This window comes from Galendromus occidentalis, unplaced genomic scaffold (assembly GCF_000255335.2).
Source record: "Galendromus occidentalis unplaced genomic scaffold, Mocc_1.1 scf7180000077256, whole genome shotgun sequence".
Taxonomy (NCBI): domain Eukaryota; kingdom Metazoa; phylum Arthropoda; class Arachnida; order Mesostigmata; family Phytoseiidae; genus Galendromus; species Galendromus occidentalis.
Genome location: NW_003805244.1, coordinates 1 through 21,801, shown reverse-complemented (window position 1 = coordinate 21,801; position 21,801 = coordinate 1). Strand labels below are relative to the sequence as shown.

The 21,801-nt window shown below is 51.2% G+C and overlaps 3 protein-coding genes and 1 pseudogene across 3 annotated transcripts; 1 reads left to right on the top strand and 3 right to left on the bottom strand.

The window, feature by feature from the left end:
- The first annotated feature begins 828 nt into the window (after window positions 1-828).
- LOC100908972 (major facilitator superfamily domain-containing protein 6-B) lies at window positions 829-4,583 on the top strand. The gene is made up of 9 exons (XM_003742021.2): window positions 829-885; window positions 1,543-1,647; window positions 1,868-2,045; window positions 2,296-2,465; window positions 2,590-2,753; window positions 2,863-3,107; window positions 3,201-3,824; window positions 3,955-4,101; window positions 4,205-4,583. Exons 3-9 carry the CDS (start codon window positions 1,949-1,951, stop codon window positions 4,345-4,347), a joined length of 1,590 nt encoding a protein of 529 aa, XP_003742069.1. The 5' UTR covers window positions 829-885; window positions 1,543-1,647; window positions 1,868-1,948; the 3' UTR covers window positions 4,348-4,583.
- A 1,622-nt stretch (window positions 4,584-6,205) lies between these two features.
- Window positions 6,206-8,586, bottom strand: LOC100908832 (importin subunit alpha-1). Its single transcript, XM_003742020.1, has 6 exons — window positions 8,466-8,586; window positions 8,179-8,367; window positions 7,559-8,084; window positions 7,206-7,479; window positions 6,698-7,084; window positions 6,206-6,607 (listed from the first exon to the last, which is right to left on the bottom strand). The coding sequence occupies exons 1-6, from the start codon at window positions 8,497-8,499 to the stop codon at window positions 6,470-6,472; spliced, it is 1,548 nt and encodes a 515-aa protein (XP_003742068.1). The 5' UTR covers window positions 8,500-8,586; the 3' UTR covers window positions 6,206-6,469.
- Window positions 8,587-9,395: 809 nt separating this feature from the next.
- Window positions 9,396-11,246, bottom strand: LOC100909117 (gamma-aminobutyric acid receptor subunit beta-like). Its single transcript, XM_029111103.1, has 9 exons — window positions 11,206-11,246; window positions 11,035-11,123; window positions 10,823-10,893; window positions 10,588-10,728; window positions 10,362-10,477; window positions 10,208-10,290; window positions 9,938-10,126; window positions 9,664-9,896; window positions 9,396-9,533 (listed from the first exon to the last, which is right to left on the bottom strand). Exons 1-9 carry the CDS (start codon window positions 11,244-11,246, stop codon window positions 9,396-9,398), a joined length of 1,101 nt encoding a protein of 366 aa, XP_028966936.1.
- Window positions 11,247-11,792: 546 nt separating this feature from the next.
- LOC114828151 (5-methylcytosine rRNA methyltransferase NSUN4-like) lies at window positions 11,793-13,222 on the bottom strand (annotated as a pseudogene).
- Between the last annotated feature and the right edge of the window lie 8,579 nt (window positions 13,223-21,801).

Here is a 21,801-nt window from a genome sequence, read left to right as displayed (position 1 = left end):
TCTCACTGAATTCGAACGATGAATTTCGAGCGAACTCGTTCTGGAATTGCAGACAGTGCCCCTGAGTGAACTGATCACCGATAGTCGCTTCGAGCCGAAAAATTCCCCTGGCTCCGAACACGACGGAGTTTTTGCGTGGAACCCCAATGCAGGATCAAGTCCTCTCGTAGGAGGTGTCTTGCCCGAGAGCGAAGCCGAAACGAATTTGTGTCGAGCTGCGAATGTAAAGAAAAGTCGACCCTTTTGAGATCCATCGAAATGAGCCTCTTCATTGCGAATGCCGGAGGACCGGGAAACGAAATTCGTCTCCCTCCGTCCACATTGTTCGAATCTCCCGCTCACCGAGCGCGGCGAGTCAAGGCTTCTGTGAGAATCCGACGACCTTTCCAGCCTCGGTCCTTCCCTCTGTTTTCCTTCCTTCCGGAAAGGAAGACCGGAGTCCCGAGCACGCTATAAGCTCTCGCCACCCGGGTTCTCACTCTCGTCTGAGCTCTCGCCTCTAGACTCTTGAGTGTTCCCTTCCCCCTACTCCAGAGTACTATGCGTATGTATGTTCTTCACACACAGAGAGATTTCAACGATAACAGTTCGGTTTTTTTTCCTTTTCTGCTAGCTCATGGATGTTTATCGGAGGGATGATGTTCCTCGGAGGGAGAATGGATCAACATAGTTTTCCTAGACTCAAAACCAAAGATCCGTACCGAGAATGGGTGACTCGACTCTGATCGGAGTCGGATACGGCGGAAGTTGCCGTGCGCCTTCCATCTTCGACAATGGGAAAGAGCATGTGAGTTCTAGACGTTACGGAACGCCGCCACGTTGATGGCTGCGGACCGTCCGATGCGCGCGATGCTTGTTGAGATCTCGCCACGACAATTTATTGATGTAAGTACGGTTGGAAATCGTTTCCATTTTCATGAAAATCGAGCCTGCACGGTAGAATACTTCCGGTAGACGCCGGAGAGTGAACTGCCACAGAAGAGCATCGAGGCGCATTGTCGGAATAGCTTCGACTTTGAAGAGCACGTGTCTCGCGGCCAAGATGCCGGTGGCTCCCGTATGAAGGGAATAAGCTGCTGAGCTGATAAGCAATCGTCTTCGGTCAGCGAAGAGCACAATTTTTCCTCACGATTCATGAAGACAGACGCAATCAGGCGCAGCCGTCCCGGAATCGCGAATCATGTAATTGTTCATTCGCGCGCATGTCAATTCTGCCGCCAAAGAGCGGGTGCCGATCGAGCGCTACTCTCTAATCTCTAAATAGAAATTGTGACCGTGAAACACATATGTACGCTGTCGAGACGAATCTAAGAGGCGACTACGGGATAATTGTCTGCTCGAAGTTTCTTCTTTCGCTCGTGCGCTCTCTCAACAAATGGGATCCGAGCCTGTGGCAAGTTGTAATCCGAAGCCTTCCACCGCAATTGTTTTTCTTTCGTGAGGGCTGCAGATGACGGTATCATTTGGATGCTTTGAACAGCGCAGCAGCCCACCCAACACTCAATCAGAGCGGACTCATCTCCAAGACTCTTGGTCTTCCAGATTCTGCCGCATCAAATTCGCTCTAAATTATTCTCCTCGGCACAGGAGCACTCCGATTCAGCGATGCGATACAGCTGTCCGGTGAAACTGAATCGATAGGCGGACGTAAGTAGAAAATTAAAAATGGCACGCCCCTAAGGTACTGAAGATTGCTCAGAGGAACGTTCCGAGTGTAGACGACCGTGATGGCTCCTACGCGTCGCCGTGGTATTCCATGCGCGATATCGGTCATGCTTGCTGACCACTTGTTGTTGAGAGCGCGGCTAGTTACGAACTCGAACTTGGATCTCTCGCGATTCCGAGGCCGATCCTCTTCTATTTCAAGTTCCCGGACGCATCGGGCAACTATCTGAGACGAGATCATCAACCAATGATTTGACGACCCGTGGGAAGCAGCGAGACCAAAATGAAGCTCGTGGAAAAAGAGCCCCGGAATGTTTTGTGCGCAATCGTCAATCGAAAACTGCTACCGGTGAAAATTCACACCTTCCTCAGTGTTGGAGGTGAGTAAATCGTGAGAATCAGCGCCCCTTTCTCAGAAGCTGGAGTGAGACTGACGCCAGTGGAGTCACGAGACTTGCAGACTTTGAAGTCTGGAGAGCGACCTGCGATGGGCATTTCGCACTCAAACAAATCGTAGACTGACGGGCTGGGGAATCACTCGGAGCGACAAGGAAATTATCCATTCCGATCGGGAGGATCCTGAGGAAGCACGGGTGCTTCGTCGATGTTTGAGACACTTTCTCATTTCAGCTCTGGTGGGCGTAATACCTTTCATCGTCATCCATGCTGAGTCACTCGGAATCTCCGCGGGGTTGGTCGGAGTGACAAACGCAATCATGCTCTTGTGTTCAGTGTTTTTGAAATTCTTCATGGGAAGCTTGGCGGACAAGTACCGAGCAGTCAAACTTCTCCTTTTCAAGGTCCGTTTATCCGACTGGCCTCAGAGCACGTCGCGACTCTCGTGGTCATGCCGTCATTGAGCTGTAGCGCTACCTGAGAAAATCGAGAACCCCCTCTCGAAGATGTTTACATATACCGCTACAGGTGGTCCTACTACAAGCTGTGTTCCACATAGCCATCTACACCTGTATAACACCCATAGTCAGGAGAGACATTTGGCAAGCGCACGTAGAGGATTCGGTCGAACCTTTCAGCAAGGAGTCGGAGTACAGAACAGTCTGTAATTGCTCTGACGCCGAGCCCTCGATGTGAGTTCTACTCGTTCAATGTCAAGATTCACAAACATCTTCCTCAGGATGGCAAGCGATTGAGATGAGTGTTTAATCATCACAAATGTCTCGATCTGAACTGTTCCAGCTGTCTCAGAGAAGCGCTCGACTCGTACACACTAAGCCCTTGTGCGCAAAACGATGCCTCCTGCTGCTCGTTGGAAGTTCGCAACGGTCAGGTCTCAGCTCTCTACACATGGCAGTTCTGGGTGTTCTTTGTGCTACGAATATGTTCGGGAGGCTTGGCCGCAGTCACCTTCTCACTGTCCGACACGGCCACCTACGCCATCCTCGGCGACCAGAAAGAACTTTACGGCAGACAACGACTATGGGGTGAGCCATCCTAGGATTGGACGTCCCTGAGCAGGCGACCAGATTGTTTTATTCATTGATTGAGTCTCTGACAGCTGTTCTTTCTCCCCAAAGGAACAATCGCCTGGGGTGGCTTGGCCCCTGTTATCGGGATCATGAACCAATACTTCTCAAAAGGACGCACACATAACTACGGGCCGGGGTTCTACTTCAATTCCATCATCTCGCTCCTAGATCTTGTCGCTGTGTGCTTCCTAGACATTCCCGAAACCTCTCGAGCGTCTCAGAACATGCTGAGCGATTTGTTTACGCTCTTTCGATCAAAACACGTTCTTTTCTTCGTACTCGGAGTGTTCGTGCAGGGCACCCTGATGGGCCCGATATGGTCGTACGCATTTATGTACTTCAAGGACATGGGGGCGCCTCAGACATTACTCGGTCTGCAACTGACAGTTCAATGTTTCCTGGGCGAAGTTCCCGTGATGTTCTTCTCGGGGTGGATAATTACTAAGCTAGGCTTCAAACACTCGATGTCGTTGTCTGTGGCGGGAACCGTCTTGCGACTCGGGATCTACGCGTTCGGATCCAACCCGTGGATGATGCTGCCGGCGGAAATCTTGCATGGACTCTCTTTTGGTCTTTTCTACTCGGCCATGACTCTTTACGCTAATCGCATCGCACCCAGAGGAACGGAGGCAACTGTTCAAGGAATCGTGAGCGGAATGTTCGAAGGAGCTGGTGAGTCACGCGAGAATTGTTCGGGACCTAGATTTCGCTCACGAAATTCGGCCGGATCCTTACGACTGTTCCCCTTCCGGGGAGGAACTTTCCACGAGATTGAGTTTTCCCCGCCGCTCTTTTTCTTCAGGTATCGCGGTCGGGAGCGTGGCATGCGGTTTACTGTTCGACATCAATAAGAGGCGGACCATGCTCTACTTCACCGCCTACGGATTGGCTTTCACTATCATTCAAATCTTGGTCAACTGGCATCTGGGCGATCCTCCAATTGTTCGAGGTCAGTCCGACGTCCCACAGGATTTGGAGCCCGCGTGACTTATAGCAGAATCGTGACTTACCGCGAAATTCTTCGGATGCTCATTCGGACGCCTCGATTTCAGAAGACACACCAGCCTGCCCGCCGAAGGTTCGAGTTGAAGTGCCGTCACAGTCTGAATGTCTGCTGAGAGAAGGAACGATATCTCGCACGGACACCGAGGCGTCTGGGGATCAGATGTCAGTCTTTGAAGATCCCATCGTCTGATAGGGCACCTCCAGCGATCGTTAGAGCTCGACGTACTTCCGGGAGCACCGTCACCGTACGGGTCGGAACCCTCGTGCCTCCATCTCTGCGTCATCCTGGTCCGTGTGGTAGGGAAGGAATCCTGAGAGAATCGCTGAAATTCCCGCGCGAAGCGTCTGCCGTGCCAGTATTCTTGGGCACAAATCGATGTCAGTCAAGATTGGGTCATCACTCGAGCGATCGGAACAGCAGTGTCTCGGATATTGTCCGAGTTCTATGCACGGGGAAATTTTGAGAGGGAATCGTCAATAATAAATGAGGAAGGAATCGAGTTTAACGTCTGCTAGACTCTGGGTGTGGGATGGAATGGGGAAATATCGAGTCCCCGATTCATCGAGGCATACAACTAGCTGTCCCATGGAATCAGACTTTCGTGTCGTAGGCAGGATCGAAGGGAGAGAGAATCGAATAGAAGAGTCATCACTCAGGCTCTCACTTAAGAGCGTTACAGGAGGATTCAAATATCACTGGACGTAGCTTGTCGACTCATTCCGATCGCTTTTGGCCCTCCGATCCCAAGATATCTCTCGAACTTCACTGTAGGCGAGATTTCGAGGTGGAGAGAGGCGAGTTCCGTCCAGTTATTAATCAGAGAGCTGCGGGGAGCCTCGTCGCCAGCATCCGAGATCGGGCCTTGCAATCCTTTCACCAGCAGCAATGCCCTCGCGGTTCTGACAGGAGCCCAATCACTTCGTCGAACTCGTCGGCTACTTTCTGGAATGAACCAAGACGCTTACTTCTAATCACTAGACGTCCCATATGAGAGAACATTTCGCGACGGGAAGCAGACGCTTGTCCGGCGGACATTCGAGTGAAAAACGAGTTGGAAAACGGACATGGCCGAGATTGAGCTTTCCGTGTTATCGCAGGTGATTCGAACTTCCTATGATAGTCTTTGAGCTGATAGGAACCAAGAGGAATCTCCTCGAGATGGATCGCGACAAGCTATGTCACCGATCCGTAGCGTTATTTTCGTACACCGAGAAGAACCGTCCTCCGTTGGCGCTCCATAGAAATGAAGACGGCAGAAGCTCGTCTCAAGGAGCACAAATGGGCCGACGGAACCAGTTCGCAGTAGCGAATTACCGCTGCTACGAATGTTGCTCACCGTCATTTCTACTGCGAGCCCACTACAGGAAGAGATACACATTGCTCGTTGTCTTGAAACCTATGGTAAAGGGTGTCATTCTAAGGAGCGTCTTCTGTTTTCGGGACCCATAGATTCATACTACTCAATAGCGTCTCACGCATCGAAAGTCGAGATCGCTCAATCTGTCGACCGGGGCGCTAGATTCCTTGATGTGAAAAAGACGCGATTCGGCAGAACAAACCTTGAGAGCGGACCATTTTCGATTGCGAGCGAAAAGCGGACGAAAGGACGGAAAAGGACACGTCCTCGTATGTTGGAGGTCTACTAATCACTAGACCTCTCCGAGAGGCCTGGGAACTGAACTGCTCACTCGAGCCGGGAAGGAAAATAGCAAACAGCACCGGGTAGCTGTTATCCCGCTTTCGGAGTCTATTATCGATTGCCAAACTGATCGGGCTCGCCCTATGCACCAGCATTATCAGGGAATACCACCGTCGATCGAACGGTTCATTGCTCCGTGTTCAGCAAACGACAGGAGAGTACAGCCGAGGGAAACCATTTTTTCTGTATTTGTCATTATCATGGAAGGATGCCGAGCCTCGCTCTCGAGAGAAAGACGGCGTCCTGCTCCATGGACTCGAGCGTAGCTCACAAGTCGTAGAGCCGCGAACACGCACTGACCTTTGACTGATACTGAGCTCTGGAGCCCCATCTAGGAACAGGGATCAGTGAGATTTCATGGAAGAATTTATTTCCTCTCGAACTTCATTCCCCAATGATGAAGAGTCCAGTCAGACTTGAACGAACAAAAATATATATTCACCAAAGGGTGTCTCCCACCCTAGGAGAGGGGGATGACATAGAGCTGATTTCCCTCGAATTATAATCTTGAAGCATAAAAGTTCAGTCTCCCCCTTTCCAATATTACGTGCCCCTTGTACACAAATTCTAATCAACAGGTCACGTCAGAATGTTGCAGGTTGATCTGGATCGTCACATGACGATATCTGAGAAGCTTTCCGGGATTCCGAAACGCCGAGAGCCGTCGGGATTGATGTCATCTATTACTTCATCATCGTCCGAGCAATCGTTCCAATAGAGGCCCAAGAGATTGGCCGCGCGTTTGTATATCTGTAAAACACAATAGCATGAGAAACTGCTGCCTTGGAATCGTGGGAGAATGCAAAGATCGGCGTCGAAAGCAGAGAATTCCTGCTTTACCTCCTCGAGCTCGTGCATCTGAAGCATTTCCACGCGATCGACGAAGCCGGCTTCATCGAGAAGGTTCATGACATCCGGCAAGGAATCTAAACTCTGCGCAGCGCGCAGAATATTTCCGAACGCGTCGAGGATAGCCTTGATGAGCCGGGCATCTACGAATTCCAGCATGTGACAAAGGCTCGCAATGGTGTCGTATTCGAAGAGCTGCGAGATCTGTACGGGAGTGCCGCCGCAAGTGAAGTTACAGATCGCCCAAGTTGCTTCCAACTGAGTTTTGTAGTCTCCGACCGATAACATTCTGATCAATGGTTCCATCAAGCCCTCGTTGAGTACGGCTTCGATCTGCACCACGTTCCCGGCCAAAACATTCGAAAGTGCCCAGATCACCTGAGAATTGGAATCGACACGCTCGTGGAGACCTCAAATCCATGGGAATACCGATACGGTGGTGCTCACCGAGGAGGAGAGCATCGATCGTGAAAGGGTCGAGAATTCGTTCGATTGTCACCTCTTTCTTCGTGGCCTCCGCTCCTACTTCGAATCGGTTCTTCAGCGCGCTGAGCGCGCCAGCGTCGATCACCATCTGGGTCTGACGGTCGTCTCCAGTGACGATGTTACCGATGACTCTGAGGGCCGGGATCAGAACGCTCGGATCTGTGCAGTTCCGGAGCAGCTTGATAATCGGTGGTACGGCCCCCGCCCTGCAAACGGCCTCGATTCGCTCGTTCGAGCCGTCTGTGAAGTAAGAAAGTGCCCAGCAGGCATCGCTCGCGACGGCAACCCTGCAATCGGAAAAAATCGACTAGCGTCGTGTACCTCGGCTGCGTTTCCGGAACATGAATATGCATGTAATATACGAACATATCGTGCTGTACGAGCTTCGTGAGGACCGGGATTGCGGGAAGCAGCGCTTTATATTCAGGAAGGGACCCCATTTTCCGACACAGGTTGCTGACACACCAAGCGGCGGTCGCCAGTAACGAGCGGGAGTTCGTAGATTCGACCAATTTCACGAGGACGGGTAGCAGACCCATCTGCAGGAGGAGGTCTCGATACTCCGCACCCGTACCAGCGATGTTGGATAGCCCCCATAGAACTTGTTCGACAACTTCGGGTGAGGAACTGTCGAGCAGCCTGACGAAGGCATCACTGATCCCTGCCTCGAGTGCGGCTCGGGTCTGCGATTCGTTGCCGGACGCTACGTTGGTAAGCACCCACGCTGCTTCGAACTGGAGCGCTGGACTTTCGGCGTAGAGCAGCTGGACGAATCGTGGGATCGTATTGGCATTGATAAATGTATCGATCGGGGGACTCGTTTTCCTTGACAGTATCTTTCGCGAGATTCGAGTCGCTTCGAAGATCCTCTCAGGATCCTCGCTGTACAGCGCTGTAGAGACAGTACGAAAATCAGACTTTAGTTCCTCGCTGAGGGATTGGCGAATAGATATCGAACGTCCAAACGTTTTCTGTCAGCGAATTACCGCTCACGATATCCGGGAGCTTGTCCAGCACGTCATCCGTAGCTTCGAAAGCGAGATCATCCAGCTCGAGATCGTCTACTTCGTCGTGGTCGTGCAAATTTCTCCTCTTCGTGAGATGCTCATCTTTTTTCGCTTTTCGGAGTTCCACGGCTTCGGCTTTCATCCGTTTCATGTATTCCTCTCTCTTACCTTAAGATTTTCGAGAGGGGATCCTGTCTGGTTAGACCACCAGATAGACCACGAAACACTCTCACGAACCACACGAACGAATATTTCAGTGAGCTCACCCCGATTCTTGTATGCGCTCAACCTTTCAGTCATCGTGATTTCTGAGGAAGCTCGCTCTCACGCTATCTGTCCCGGAATGAGGAGTCGAGCAGTTGCACCTGCACGTGTTGGTCACGCTTCAGCCTGCGAGCTATGTGTGCCGCATATGCGAACGCGTCGAATGTACATCACGGCAGGAAGTCTGAGTGAAAGCCCCTGATTTCCCCCATTATGATCGGTCTTCAGTGCGCGTCCCCTATAGATCCCGTCGATATCGATTTCCTCATCCAGTTGTACCTTCTTTGGGTCTTTTCAGGAATCTTCTCCGGGCTCGTTGAGTCGTTCAGGGAACGTGGTGAGGAAGGTGCGGCTCTCGTCGATCCTGACCGGGCCTCACGCAGAGTTCATTTCTATCCACATCAGGATCCAATAAACGACAGACGTCAGAATGAACGTAACGAGCATCGCGTTCCTGATCCGGCGATCCCATTTTTCGATCAGGTGAAGAGTAATATAGGTGTCTGAAGAACTACTGCCCACCGCAACAGTCCGTTTCGAATTGAGTGACTCGCATGGAGGGAACCGCGTCTGACAACCCTTGATTTGGGAATATTTGGTGATTGGACGAAGCTATCGGGTTCACTCATTAATCCCGTGGAGAATTAGAACTCAGGTTACGCTCACTGGCAAGTTTTGGGGCATTCTTGGGCTTCGCCTTGTGGGGAACGGAGCTTCGTGGCGTTTTGCGAAAAGCTTCCTTTTAGTATCCCGAGCCGATGAGGGACGCTGAAGAAACAAGCTCACATTTCCAGTCGATCCCCGTACCGGTCCCCGACATTGAATGAATCCATAACCAAGATATAGTATATCAGGAAATCGAATATTAGTCCAAACGTCGTCACAAGTCACAAGTCATCATTCGCGACGAATTCCTCTGAGGCGGGGAGGGTTCATCGTCCTTGCGGAGCCATCCTTACGTTTTTGTTCTCCTTCCGCTTCTGCCTCTCGTAGAGTCCTTCCATGACGGAACACTCTACCGTGACTCCGAAAACGAAAAGCGTGCATGCGAAAATCCAGATGTCACCGAACTGTTGGCAAAACGGGTTCGGGATTTCATTCACGGAGGATTCGGGATTTCATTAGATTTTCATGATTTCACTGAGAAGACTGTACCCCCTGCTATGCGGAGACGCATCTCAGTGGATCGCGAGCACTCACCGTGACGTATGAGGTAGTGGGCACGCTCGATCGAATTTTTCCAAGTTGAGTATACATGACCAGAGTGACCGTGATAATCAGAGTCAACCTTTCGATCGATGCGCTCAATGGGAGCAGCCAAGACAGAGATGCAACACCAACGATTATCAGAGAAGGGAGATACATAATCAGAAACTGATGCGGTAGCCGACGAGCGAAGCGGAAGGAAAGCTGAACTCCTTGGAATACGCCGTCTGGAAGGAATCAACGAAGACATAAAGCTCCGCCACCGTACCTCGGGCTGATAGCCTGCTCGAACAGGTCTCTAGAATGAGCTCCAATCCTCCGCCACGGCTACCCCACGAGGGATGCTGGATTTCTTGAGAAGACATCCTGATCGTGAGAGTGTATTCACTCAGTTCCAAATCCTCATCCACCACAAGACCTCGCGGATAGATGCCGACTTCGTAATTTCGATGTGAGACTTCAACGAAAAACTCGAAGTTATTCCTCGCGGACGAGTCCTTCGGGCATTACTTAGATCCCGTCGGCGACTTTAACTCACAGCTCCTGATCGTCAGGGGGCACAATTGCTCGTCGAAGGGGAATCGCGTCAGATCGAGATTGCAGCCGACCGAGACCACGAATCTTCAAATTGAATGGATTATTTAATTCTCGTTGATCGATCATTTCTCGGCATCGTCGAAGGCCTCACTCACGTTCCAGAGAATTCCTTGTAATATCTTGATGTTCTTTCATCGCGGTAATAACGGACGCCCACAGGCCTCACGGTCTCTGACGGAACTGTGATCAACTTGGCCTCTTCGAAATAAACCTGCGGTACCCATATGAGAGAGAGCTGGGAATAAATGTTCAGCGGACTTGAGCTGTGGAAAACAAGAAGAACCATCTACATAGATAGAATTTCTCAGGATCCATCCTCACATCGTCCGTGGCGAGGACGACGTGACCCTGATCCACAGACAGACGACTGGCTCCCGCTGATTCAGCCTCCAGATAACAAATTTCCAGCGTGTCGTCATTGAGTTCCCAGGTGAGGAAGAGCCTCAACCTGACCTCGAACTCCTGCAAGAGGGAGCTTTCCGGAGTCGCAGCTCTCAAGTTCCTACGGTGGAGGAAGATTTTATGTTCAGAAGAGGTTCTCGGGCGGGGTACGTACCATTCGAAGTATTTTGAGGTCGGTCACTGAGTCGACGATGATGTCCACGCTCACGTTCAGAGTCCCCCTCGCTTAATCCGGGAGAGAATAGTTATCAATCAGGCTCGAACTTTATCGTGATTCGATGACGAATTTTGAAGGCAATCGTTTTGAAACGCGAAAAGAAGTCAGCGGGAGTGAGTCCGCCCGCGCTTTCCTCTGATCCGACGTACCGAGATCCAGTACGTGGGTCGGCTTCAGTAGTTCTAGAATTCTCTGACGCAGCTGCTCTTCTCCTTCTCGAATCGAGTTGGACGAAGTTCTAGAGTAGTCGATTCCATAAGACACCGATGAGGTCCAGGAATGCGCTCACGCATTGAAAAAATATTGCGGGGACGACTCACGCTTCACAAAGGAGTAAGAGGATCAGGAGGGAAAACGCCATATCCTACCTCGTCCTGTCGAAGTTGGAACAACACGAGCTTTGGGGATATCGAATGAGAATCGGTTCCAAAATTTTTTCGCCTGATTTCTAACTTGGTGTTGTCCGAGCGTAACAACTCGACGAGCTGGAATCGATCCGCCTCTGTTGATCCATCGTCGAGCCGAGACGTCGAATCCTCGCGTGACAGAGGACTGAGCTCATGATCGAAATGTTTAAACGAAGCTCGAACGTGACTCGATCAAAAAGTCGAGTCCAAAGTGTAACGAGCGAACAATGATTTTTCGCGCGTTTTCGAGCAACGCATTCAAGATCGTCGCTTCGAGTAGGCCTTCTCAATCAGAATAGAAGCAGGGCAAGGGGGTGGTTTTTCCTGGTTCGTCCCTGTCCCTGGAAATTATCCAAGCATCTGGCTATGATCCGCCTGGTTCGCTCAGCATTGAGGCAAAACCATATCCTTACGGATGATCAAGGAGAAAGACGTAGGAGCGGTTCATGATTTATTCTGGTGATTCAATATCAATTCCCAATCTATGACTGTGCCGTCGATTACTGAATTCGCTCGATTCGACGTACGTACATAGGTCCGAAATTGTTCGGAAGGTAAGGGAGGACAAGCTGACCGTATCGACATTAGTGCAGCTAGAAATACATCTGCAGAGGCTCGAAGGACAGTCCGAGATTCGTGACAACGAACTTCATGGTTCTGGAGCTCTGTACACTCATGTAAACCACGGAATCATTCTGAATCGGGGACAACTTTCACGTCGTGTACACCAGCGCACAGAGCACCACCAACTCTCAATTTCTGGAGGGCTTGCCTGCGGATGGAAAGAGGCGTGTCTCAATTGAGCAAGACTCAATAATCTCACACTCCGCAACCTGAACAGATTATCCGCAGGATGAACTGGATCGCGAGGATGGATAACTTGGAAAATTCTTCGAAGAGACAGGCATGACAAGACGCACTTCAGAATCGCCGACTGTGTTTGTGGGAGGTGGAGTCATTCCTGTATCCGGGCCCCCTGAAAACATTATTCTCTCCCTCGAAGAGCGAACGACGATCGTTCTTGCACGGTACGTCCAATAAAATCTGAAACGAAGGAGGAATCGAGTCATTGGATCAAGAATCCTCTGGATTTTTAAAGTCTCGGGTTGCGGGCGCGCGGATGACATATTGATCCGAGTCGATCAAAACCGCAATTGTACTCCCGAAGATAACTAAAAGAATAGAGTGAAGAACGATAAAACAAGCTGAACCTCTCAATTCAGGCACGAGTGGGCTCAGCGGATCCAGTGGTCGCGCGCTACCACTTTTCAAGGAGTCGCTTCGTGGACTCCGCAGCAGAGCGACTCAGCTCTGTGGTCGAACCCAGTTTGATTCGTCTGTCGTCTGTGAGGTCTTCTGTCGTGAAGTAGCAGTCATTTCAGTTGAATATTGTGTGCTCTAGTCTCTCGGGCTACACTCTCACTTATTGCAAGTCGTTTCTGGGTCAGTGGAAAAGGGTGACCTGTGGACCCTAGTGGGTAGGGAGCCCGCTCTGGAAAGCGCCAGGAGGGCAGATCCCTGGCTGTTGTCGTAGATATGCACCAGACATGTCCTCGAGTCTTTGAAATGGCGGTGGACTCAGAGTATTGATGTACCGACTATCCTAGCCACCCAGACTTGGTCTTGCGTGGTCCTTATTCTTTCGCTGATCAGGCGATGATGGGCATCTAGGGGGGGCTTATTCTGATTCGGAATTGCTGTGTTACCACGGGGAACTGAACACGCGAGGTCTAGCGCACAAGATGGTGGAGATAGAATTGACTTTAATTAACTTCGTTATCGAGCTCTTAAAGAAAGATGTTTCTGGTAGCTGTTTTAAAAAGAGCGCGGACACGACAGGAATCACTGTCCGGAGGGTCCCGGTCTTCTGGGTCGCATTCCATTCGCTTACCGGGGGCTTCAGGAGAGGACTTCCATATTCCGGCACCATCGTTTTCGGCGTCTCTCGACAACGTGATTTTCTTCGTCTGTCACGCAATAGCCATGAGCTCAACCTGCTACAATCCATTCTTCATGCGAAACAAGAGGCATTCTGCGATAAGGTCGGGGATTTGTCCCCCTCTACGTTTTAGTCTGCGATGCCATCATCGATTTCCCTTTAAGCAGTCGCTCAGTCGCTACGCTACCAGATTCGTGGGTGATGGGATTCGACCTCTCTGCGGCAGAGGAGTGCGAGGGGGTGAAATTCTAGCGCAAATCTCATAGGATTACATGGGGATGGGCACATAGGGACTGAACGGAAAAATCTCACAAGGTTCGTCTGCTCCGTGTCTGTTCACTTCCGACAAGATTGCCCGCCACGCGGAATTCCAAATCACGGTATCGGGGAGCGAAGAGAATTACAGCACAATTCGGAGGGACTTTCAGGAGTCGACGATCCCCCTCAATCTCAAGGCCGATAGGGACTATTTGGCGGCCTGCTACTATATCCGGGTCGGACCGGTCCTCTCCGAACCATTTGGCGAATTTTACTACCGAGTCAAAGTTTCTCTTCCGATAGGTTTTGAAGCAAAGAAAATTCCATACGAGTTCTCGTGGGACGAGGGAAACGCGAATTCGGTCTCCGCGTGGCGGGCAATCTTGTCGGAAGTGAACAGACACGGGGCAGACGAACCTTATGAGAGTTTTCCGATCAGTCATCGAGTCCCCATCCCCATGTAATCCCATGAGATTTGCGCCATGTGTTCGAATTTCACCCCATCGCACTCCTCTGCCGCAGATAGGTCGAATCCCATCACCCACGATTCTGGCAGTGTAGCGACTGAGCGACTGCTTGAAGGGAAAATGATGATGGCATCGCAGACTAAAAGGGAAAGGGGGACAAATCCCCGACGCGGAATGCCTCTTGTTTCGCATGAATATGTCCTCTCCTGAAGCTCCCGGGTAGCGAAAGGAATGCGACCTAGAAGACCGGGACCCTACTCGAAATCGAACAGAAATTCCGAATCAGAATAAGCCCCCATAGATGCCCATCGTCGACAGATTACCGAAAGAATGAGGACCACGCAAGACCAAGTCTGAGTAGCTGGGATCGCCGGTACATCAATACTCGGAGTCTACCGCCATTACAAAGACTCGAGAACATCTCTGGTGCATATTGAAGCGGCGCCATCTTACGCTTCTATAAAAGCCCGTGCTAATTAACAATAAACCATCGTTGCTAACCCCGATTGCGACATCGTCTGTCAATGTCAACAATAAACAGTCAGTCAAGTGTGGCTCTAAGAGCAGGACGCATCGTCATTTAACAGCTGGGGTCCCGGAAAACCAGGACTTTTCAGGGAAAGTAATGCGAATAATCCAACTCACTCAAGGAAGTTGACGTGTCCAGAGAAGTCGTTTTCTCAAGATGAGACAGTCTCGACGACAGTGTCTGCCGAATCCACGCCGCTAAGCTCCCTTTCCCTCAGACGTTGTAGAAAAAACCGAAACGCTCTCTGGCGAACGAACAGGCTCTCCGAGCAACAACGCGTTTTCCAAAACCGTCTGAGAACTCTCGACAATTTCGCTATGCGACCGAGCTGTATGGAAGATGATCCGGTAAAGCGATCCGGTTGCCGCGGCATCAGTGTCTCTGTGTCTCAGTTCAGCCTACCGAGTCTAGCGATTCTACAGGCAAACAGACAGACAGACCATTCAAATCATCCTCTATGGGACGGACGGACGGATAACGGACAGACATATGTGGATCGATGTTCGAGTTTTGGTCGTAGGACCACTCAAATAATTTTTTAAGGTAGAAGGACTCATCGTATCGGAGAACTGAACCCCAAGGAGGAAGGACACATCGCATCGGAGAACCGACCCCCCTATGACCACCGGGGGATCCAACAGAACACGCTCACAAATCACGACGATCGGTTCAGTCGTTTTCGAGTCTATAAGTGACACCAGACAGACAGACAGACAGACAGACAGACAGACAGACGTTTTTATATGCATAGATTATTTCCGGAGGCCCGGAGAAGATATTCCATCATTTGGGAAAAATGCTAATCCCGAATCGAGATCGCGGCGATATTCTCCCAATCAATCTCATGAGAGTTTCATTCGCGTATACCACCGGCTCGACCGCCCCTTCCACCGCGAGCTCTACCACCGGCTCGCTTATGAGATGCGACCACAAGGTCGTCCATGAGGAATCGGTTCGATATCCTCCCAGAGCCCGAGCAGAACGTGGCAGCTCCGAGAAATCGATCTTCCACGATCGACATAAAAGCGATGGATCGACAGAAGAATGTTGTTTGCGCGGCCGAGCTCACATGAGGTCTCTCGATAACGCCTGTGAGTGTTTCCCGAACATCTTCTACCATCACTCGCATCTGTTCTGGCACATTCCTCCTTAATACTTCGTGGAGATGGAGTGCGCTGTTCAAGACCAGCTCTGGATTCTTCTCTCGTAGATGAGAATGCTCGACGAACACGTTGAGGCGAAAAGCTTCCATCCGCGAAGAGTTCTTATCGCCTCAGCGTCAGTCAAACTCGACAACGCACATGAAATTCGATTGGAGACTGTGCCGATGCCATAGGTCACCGGAATCGGCTCGAGTCCGACTCTTACTCTCCTCGCTCAGCGGGATTGTCAGAGAAGTCGCCGGCGATCGGGTGAGGGAATCACATTAGGGCAAGAATTAGTCTGTCCTCAATTGTTTCCCACGCTCTGTGCTGGAGATCCGAAGTGGCAACTCCATCATTGGACGTTTACACTTCGCGAGTCGCGATGAACGACCCGAGACGCGTGCCGCTTCTCCTCGCGAGGGATTGTCGCAGCTTGTCGCGAATCCTGGATGATATGAGACTACGCGACTCGAAATCAGCGACCGAATTGACCGAGGTAATAAAAGCTGGACGAGGATCGTGAACTTTGAACAGGTTCTTTCTAACTCGCGCTATTATGATCGTGGTTCAGCGCTTCCAATTAGGTTCTCTCCATCGAGCCGCGCCGTCATCGTGCTCACGCTTCAAATAGCATGAAATTGTCCCTGACGATGAGCGGAGAAGAAGAGCCATTTCGAGAACGAGTTATTGTTGAGAGGTGCGATCAGGAACGACGGCACGGCGTCACTGGAGCCGTCCGTTAGGATTTGGGCGTCTGGCTCATGATCCCAGACGCCCAAATCTGGGCGTCTGGGATCATGACGCCCAGACGCCCAGACGCCCAGACGCCCAGACGCCCAGACTTCTAGGTAGGAATCACAGCTGTTGCGAGCTCTCTAAGAGGCTCGTCGCGGCACAGCGTATCTGCGGCGATGATCATTGGCGTTCGGTGAGAAATGCATGCGGGAAAAGCTCCGTCAATTTTCTGCCTCGTCCGCGGCAATGTCCCGTGAAAGCTCCGACGCTGGTTCGATTGACATTGTGCAAACTGCATTCTGCAAAGCAAAAAGGCTTCGGGCATCTGCGCTCGTCCAGGGAGAATTCCCTGCCCTCTCGAATGAATGTTGTCTTCGGAATTCATGCGGGACTTCGCCCGACGGAAGCACGGTCAGACGAGCGAACGACCGAAACTTTGAATCTCGGAGGAACGTCCCGTGATGCAGGACGATTCATTAGAGCTCTGCGCCCGGAGGATGCTCTCGTCGACATTTGCATTTGGTGTGTAGATACAATATACCATTAGCCACAGAGAGAAAGCGATCCGAAGTCGTAGCTGGATCTTATCACTTCAAAGATAGATGGGTCACCCAGCCGGCTCCATTACAAGCGAGCCTATCATAAATAACAACATCGACTGCGGCGGGGAGGGGTGCCGATGAATCGGGTTGGATGGTCAGCAGACAGGCGAGGTGGGCGAGCGCGTCCGCTGAGCACGCGGGGTTGTTTCTTATCGTGTTGCGCGAGCTCTCCCGCTCATCCGTCGAGGGACTATACCTTAGTTTTTCTTCCTAAACGGAAGTTCCTTCAATGCTCTTTTATCATGGAGCATGAATGAGTGAGTGTCGCAGCAAGTCTCCAGACGTTAGTTCTGTGGGAGTTACAATCGATCCTCTGCATTCGATCGCGGGAGCGACGACCGGCTTGACGTACGAATGGTTCTCTTTGGTGTTATTGAGAATGGGAAACGTTTGAAAACACAGGTTTTTGCGGTCACAATCATACGCGATTTTTTTTTACTTTTTTTTCTTTCGCTGACGTCTTATATTCAGACGTCAGTTATTATTCATTCATCCAATTGTAGAGGACCGACAGGAGGTCGATGACGAGTTTTATGTACTTCGCCGCTGCAAATGTAGAAAATTGAAAATGCGTTAGAAGCTGCGTCGAATGAGTTCGCGGGTTGGGATAGAAGCTCAAAGCAGGTGAAGCCACGACACAACATTGACGGAACGAGAAAGATTTGCCGTGCACTAGCGTACTCTCCTCAGCATCTGATTTCAGAAATCGTCGACTACACTATGCAAGAACAGCTTGCGCTCTCCTTTCGGTCGCCCTCATGCTTCCAATGTGTGTCCGCTCTCCTCATAACTGTCAACAATCGAGTTGAGTTCACGACGGACGATCGAAGTTGGTACCTACCGTGTCTCCCGGAATATAAGACAAGGGCTTTTTTTCTTCGAAGCGCCGGGAGACGTGCACCAACTCTCTCTAAAAATCCCCCTTCCTTTATAAATAATCGGCGTGCTTTGTGAGTCCGTCGTGTGAGTCTATGGCAGCGAGCAGAAGGGAGTGTGCTGGAGACAGTGCCTGAGACATGGAACCCCCGGTCTCATTTCACTTCGCACTCGCATAACAGATACCAGATAAGATATATAGATATTGACGCGATCTCATTCTAGTCCGAATGCTCGCAGCGCTGAGATTCATAACGCGCTCAATCGCGGCTTCACCGAGGCCGAACGGATCCTAGCTGGACTCGAACGAGGGGAATCAGATCTAGGCAATGTCAGCTCTGTCTCGCATACCTTGCGCTCTAGCCTGGCAAGCATCGTGCCGACAAGATTTACCGCTAAGAAGGCATTCAGCAGAGCAAGATAAATACGACACTATTCGCGGGAGCGTTCAGGAGACGCATAATTTTTATAATAATTTAGCGCTCTCGGTCAGTGAGAGCGACGAGGCTCGGATAGAGAGTACCTAGATTTATAGGTTGACATCGCTGGACAGAATAGGGAAAACGAGAGGGTCACTACATGGAGGGATGGGACTTCGCATCTACATACACACGATCTTCCTCTTATGGTCAGATCCATTGAATATGCTGACTAAGTGTCATCGATGACCAGACCTGAGCACCGCGGTGCACCCAGCCTCGAGTTATAACAGCAGATGGAAGAATGCTGCCACTCCAGCATACAAGCTATATTCTAATGAAATAGTCAGGGAAAGCGCTTAGCCCTTACGAGAGCAGTCCCATCGTTGTAATCGCATAAGAGCGGAGTGCCAAGTGATCGACCCGCATTGTGTTAAATGCGGCGTCGATGACGAGACCATTCCTCATATTGTGACGAGGATTCAGTCGGCGGATAGGGACCTTGAGGGAAGAACCGGGAGTGCTAGTTGAATGTGAAAATCAGGAACCCCTGCCGACCCGGGGAGAAAGCCCCCTCTAGAAAACCCCGCTACAATATCATGACGGAATGCATCCCTCATCACTCAGACATTGACGGAGTGGCCAGAAGATTGGGCTCCAACGAATTGAGTGTCGAGAATCTCATGAGGAGATCAGAAAGAAATTTTTCTAGATTCGGCTGCTGAAAGTTTCAAGTTAGGAAGACTTGACTGTAGTGCATGGGAAGATCAATTATAACCGTTACAATTATTATGACTTCTTGCGGAAGATCTATATCATCATTCCTATTCCTATCCCCTTACTAATGAGGCGCAACTGTCCGTGATCGCAAAAGTCTTCAGGAAGTCTTGAAATTCTCCTCAGAGCATCGGTAATCGACGTGGAGTCAGGGCAGCGTGCTCAGGTTGAGCATCTCATCCCGCATTCGCCGAAATGACCCACCCGCGGGGATCTGCCCCGCCTCTCGCGCTGCCTTCCAGTTGTATCACTTCGCCCGTCGCGGCGGCCCGCTCGGGACCCTCCAACGTTCCCGCGGTCACAGATTAAGCGCTTTCGACAACGAAGTCCCATCCATACATTCCCGATTCCGATGGATTTGAGTGTCTGAAAGACGATCGACCCGAGATTCCGAAAATGTCGGGGGGGATTTGAATACTCTCTACTGTCGAGTCTGTCCACTAATTGAGCGCAATGGGAACCAGGTCCGATCCATCGGAAGCGAGAATATTTCGACTAATACGAGCAATCGCTGAATATATCAAGACAAATATCGCGCGGTTGTGGGCCGGGCTCCCCAGGCTGGTCCTACTACAATAATGCGCGACATGGGGGGGGGGACGAAAATGTGTTTTGATACCGGAGATAAATTCCCGACTGGATATTTCCTATGCCCTCAGTCGTGAGAGGCCGTCGTCACTGACGTGTTCGTTCGGGAATGGAAGATAAAAGCGTTTTAATCATGGTCTACTTGGCCGCGACTCGAGCTGTGAAGCTTCCCGTGTAAGTGCGTCGATTGCGCATTGGCGCGTTGATTGCGCTCTGTCACGTGGGATGTCTCCCGAATATCAGTACCGCAGTTTCGCTCAATCAATCACTCACTCAATGATTCCATTCGATAGAAGATGGAGCGCTACATGGGAGGGACAAAAATGTGTTCGGAATCCGAACACCGTGGATGATTTGCCAACTGAATCGTAATTGTTACGCCCTCAGACCCGGAAGGTTGCCTTAATGTCACATTCATTCATCGTTCCCGTTTGGGGCGAGGATACGAGCGCGGCTGAAGGCTGCGTTCCCCAGGCCTGGTTGAGCATGGAGGGCTAGCTCACCTGAAGAATCGTGTCGGAAAAACCCTAAACTCTCTCAAATGTGAGTCAAACTCTGAATGGGAAATCGCATACACATAACGCTTTTGTGAACACACGACGCCAGAAATTCCATGCAAACATAAGGGGCTTCTCGCCACATCAAGAACGACGAAATACAGTGAATGCACCCCTCTCACATCGAAATGAAGAAGTTTCTCGTGAAATTACTCTGCTCTCACTCACCAATTTTCTTCACGCCGGGCTCTTCTTTCTTCTCTCTCTCTTCGGCCGTTGCCAGCACCGAGGAGCGTGCTGACAGGGCCCGGAGCCCTCTGAGGCTCTCTCGCCATTCTCCCGCATCGGCCGCCATGGTCGTCAGATGGAATTTATCCGTCAAAATGAGCGTGAACTCATACGTGATGGCGGCGATTTCGTTGAGCCCTGGTCCTTTTATGGTTCCGTTGAAAATTTTTTGCCCCTCGGCGACAAGCTTTTTGCATTCCCTCCCTATGTCACTCTTTGCTGCGATTTGGGGGCGGGTCGTGCTCCGGTTCTGGCAGGCGCTCTCTCCCGCGAGGCAGAAAGCACCAGCCTCGCGGGAGAAAGCACCAGCCTCGCGGGAGAAAGCACTCCCGCGAGTGCTTCCTCCTCATCACTGAAAGGGAGGACCGTTTGAGAAGAGGGATTTCCATACGTTCGAATATGCGTGAAAGTGCGCAGAATATGTGGAAACTTTTCGTGGGCCGTTGATGATTCTCGAGGACATGATCGCAGAACAGTCGGCGACGTCGATAAACTCCTGGGAATCGTCGTGACGCCGGCGCTGCACCTCGCTGCCTGTTGTAGACAGGAACGTCGGCTCATCTGGGTCGCTGGAAGCGTGCGAGGGCCCCAAGCTCGATGGGGCGACGGAAAGATTCGGACTGACGTGGAACTCCTCGACGTCATCAAGTGTGCACGATGGTATCCGGGGACGCTGTCGTATACCACGACGAAGACGGTTACTTTCCGGAGCTTACCGAAGTCGAACCTCCGCAGTGTCTCGCAAAAGCTCGAGCGGACTTTCGACAGGGTTTGCTGCGGAACGAATGCATTGCGAACTCTCCTCCACCATGGACTCGATGTCCGCCGGCATGGACGGCCAATTATAGTGTGACTGGGCGAACCCCGTCATCCAACGAATTCCGGGATGATCTACATACATACCTAGGTCGAGTCGACCGAGAACGATGTCTTCCATCGCCCTCGGGTCGACTCCCCGATCGTTCGAAAGGACGATGTTCTTATTCGCGCAGAGGGAATCGGCGGTCTGGAGGAATGGACAAAGGTTCGGATCCTCCTTGTCCGGTTCTCTCCGAGCTCGCTCGAAGGATTCGCTTGATAACCTTGCAGAGTACGGGATCCTCTCGTGATTCGTGAGGCTTCGATGAAACGTCGGCGCTCCCGTTCCGAACCGACAACTCGATTGACGATATTGAGCTCACCCTCTTCTCTCAGCTCAAGATTCGCATCAACGAGGCTTGAGAGCGCGTCGGCTTGACCGAAGTCTCCCGTCTCGACATACTTGATCTTGGAAGCGACTCCGATGACTGGTATAGCCCAATGCTTCAGCCTCGCCGCGGTCCGTTCCTGTTAGTTCTTTGTATTGAAAGTTTCGAGGGGGGCAGCAGCGGCCGATGGTCTAGCTGCAAC

Bases quoted from the DNA above. Each gene is read 5' to 3' on its own strand.
- LOC100908972 (XM_003742021.2), top strand. From the start codon at position 1,949: ATGAAGCTCGTGGAAAAAGAGCCCCGGAATGTTTTGTGCGCAATCGTC. The intron at 2,754-2,862 runs GTGAGTTCTACT...GAACTGTTCCAG, and splicing joins TCTGACGCCGAGCCCTCGAT to CTGTCTCAGAGAAGCGCTCG. The intron at 4,102-4,204 runs GTCAGTCCGACG...CCTCGATTTCAG, and splicing joins CGATCCTCCAATTGTTCGAG to AAGACACACCAGCCTGCCCG.
- LOC100909117 (XM_029111103.1), bottom strand. From the start codon at position 11,246: ATGGCGTTTTCCCTCCTGATCCTCTTACTCCTTTGTGAAGC. The intron at 10,894-11,034 runs GTACGTCGGATC...TCCCGGATTAAG, and splicing joins GACCCACGTACTGGATCTCG to CGAGGGGGACTCTGAACGTG. The intron at 10,127-10,207 runs GTGAGTTAAAGT...TTTTCGTTGAAG, and splicing joins CCCCCTGACGATCAGGAGCT to TCTCACATCGAAATTACGAA.
- LOC100908832 (XM_003742020.1), bottom strand. From the start codon at position 8,499: ATGACTGAAAGGTTGAGCGCATACAAGAATCGGG. The intron at 7,085-7,205 runs GTGACAATCGAA...TCCAATTCTCAG, and splicing joins CGGAGGCCACGAAGAAAGAG to GTGATCTGGGCACTTTCGAA. The intron at 6,608-6,697 runs GTAAAGCAGGAA...TGTGTTTTACAG, and splicing joins AGATGCACGAGCTCGAGGAG to ATATACAAACGCGCGGCCAA.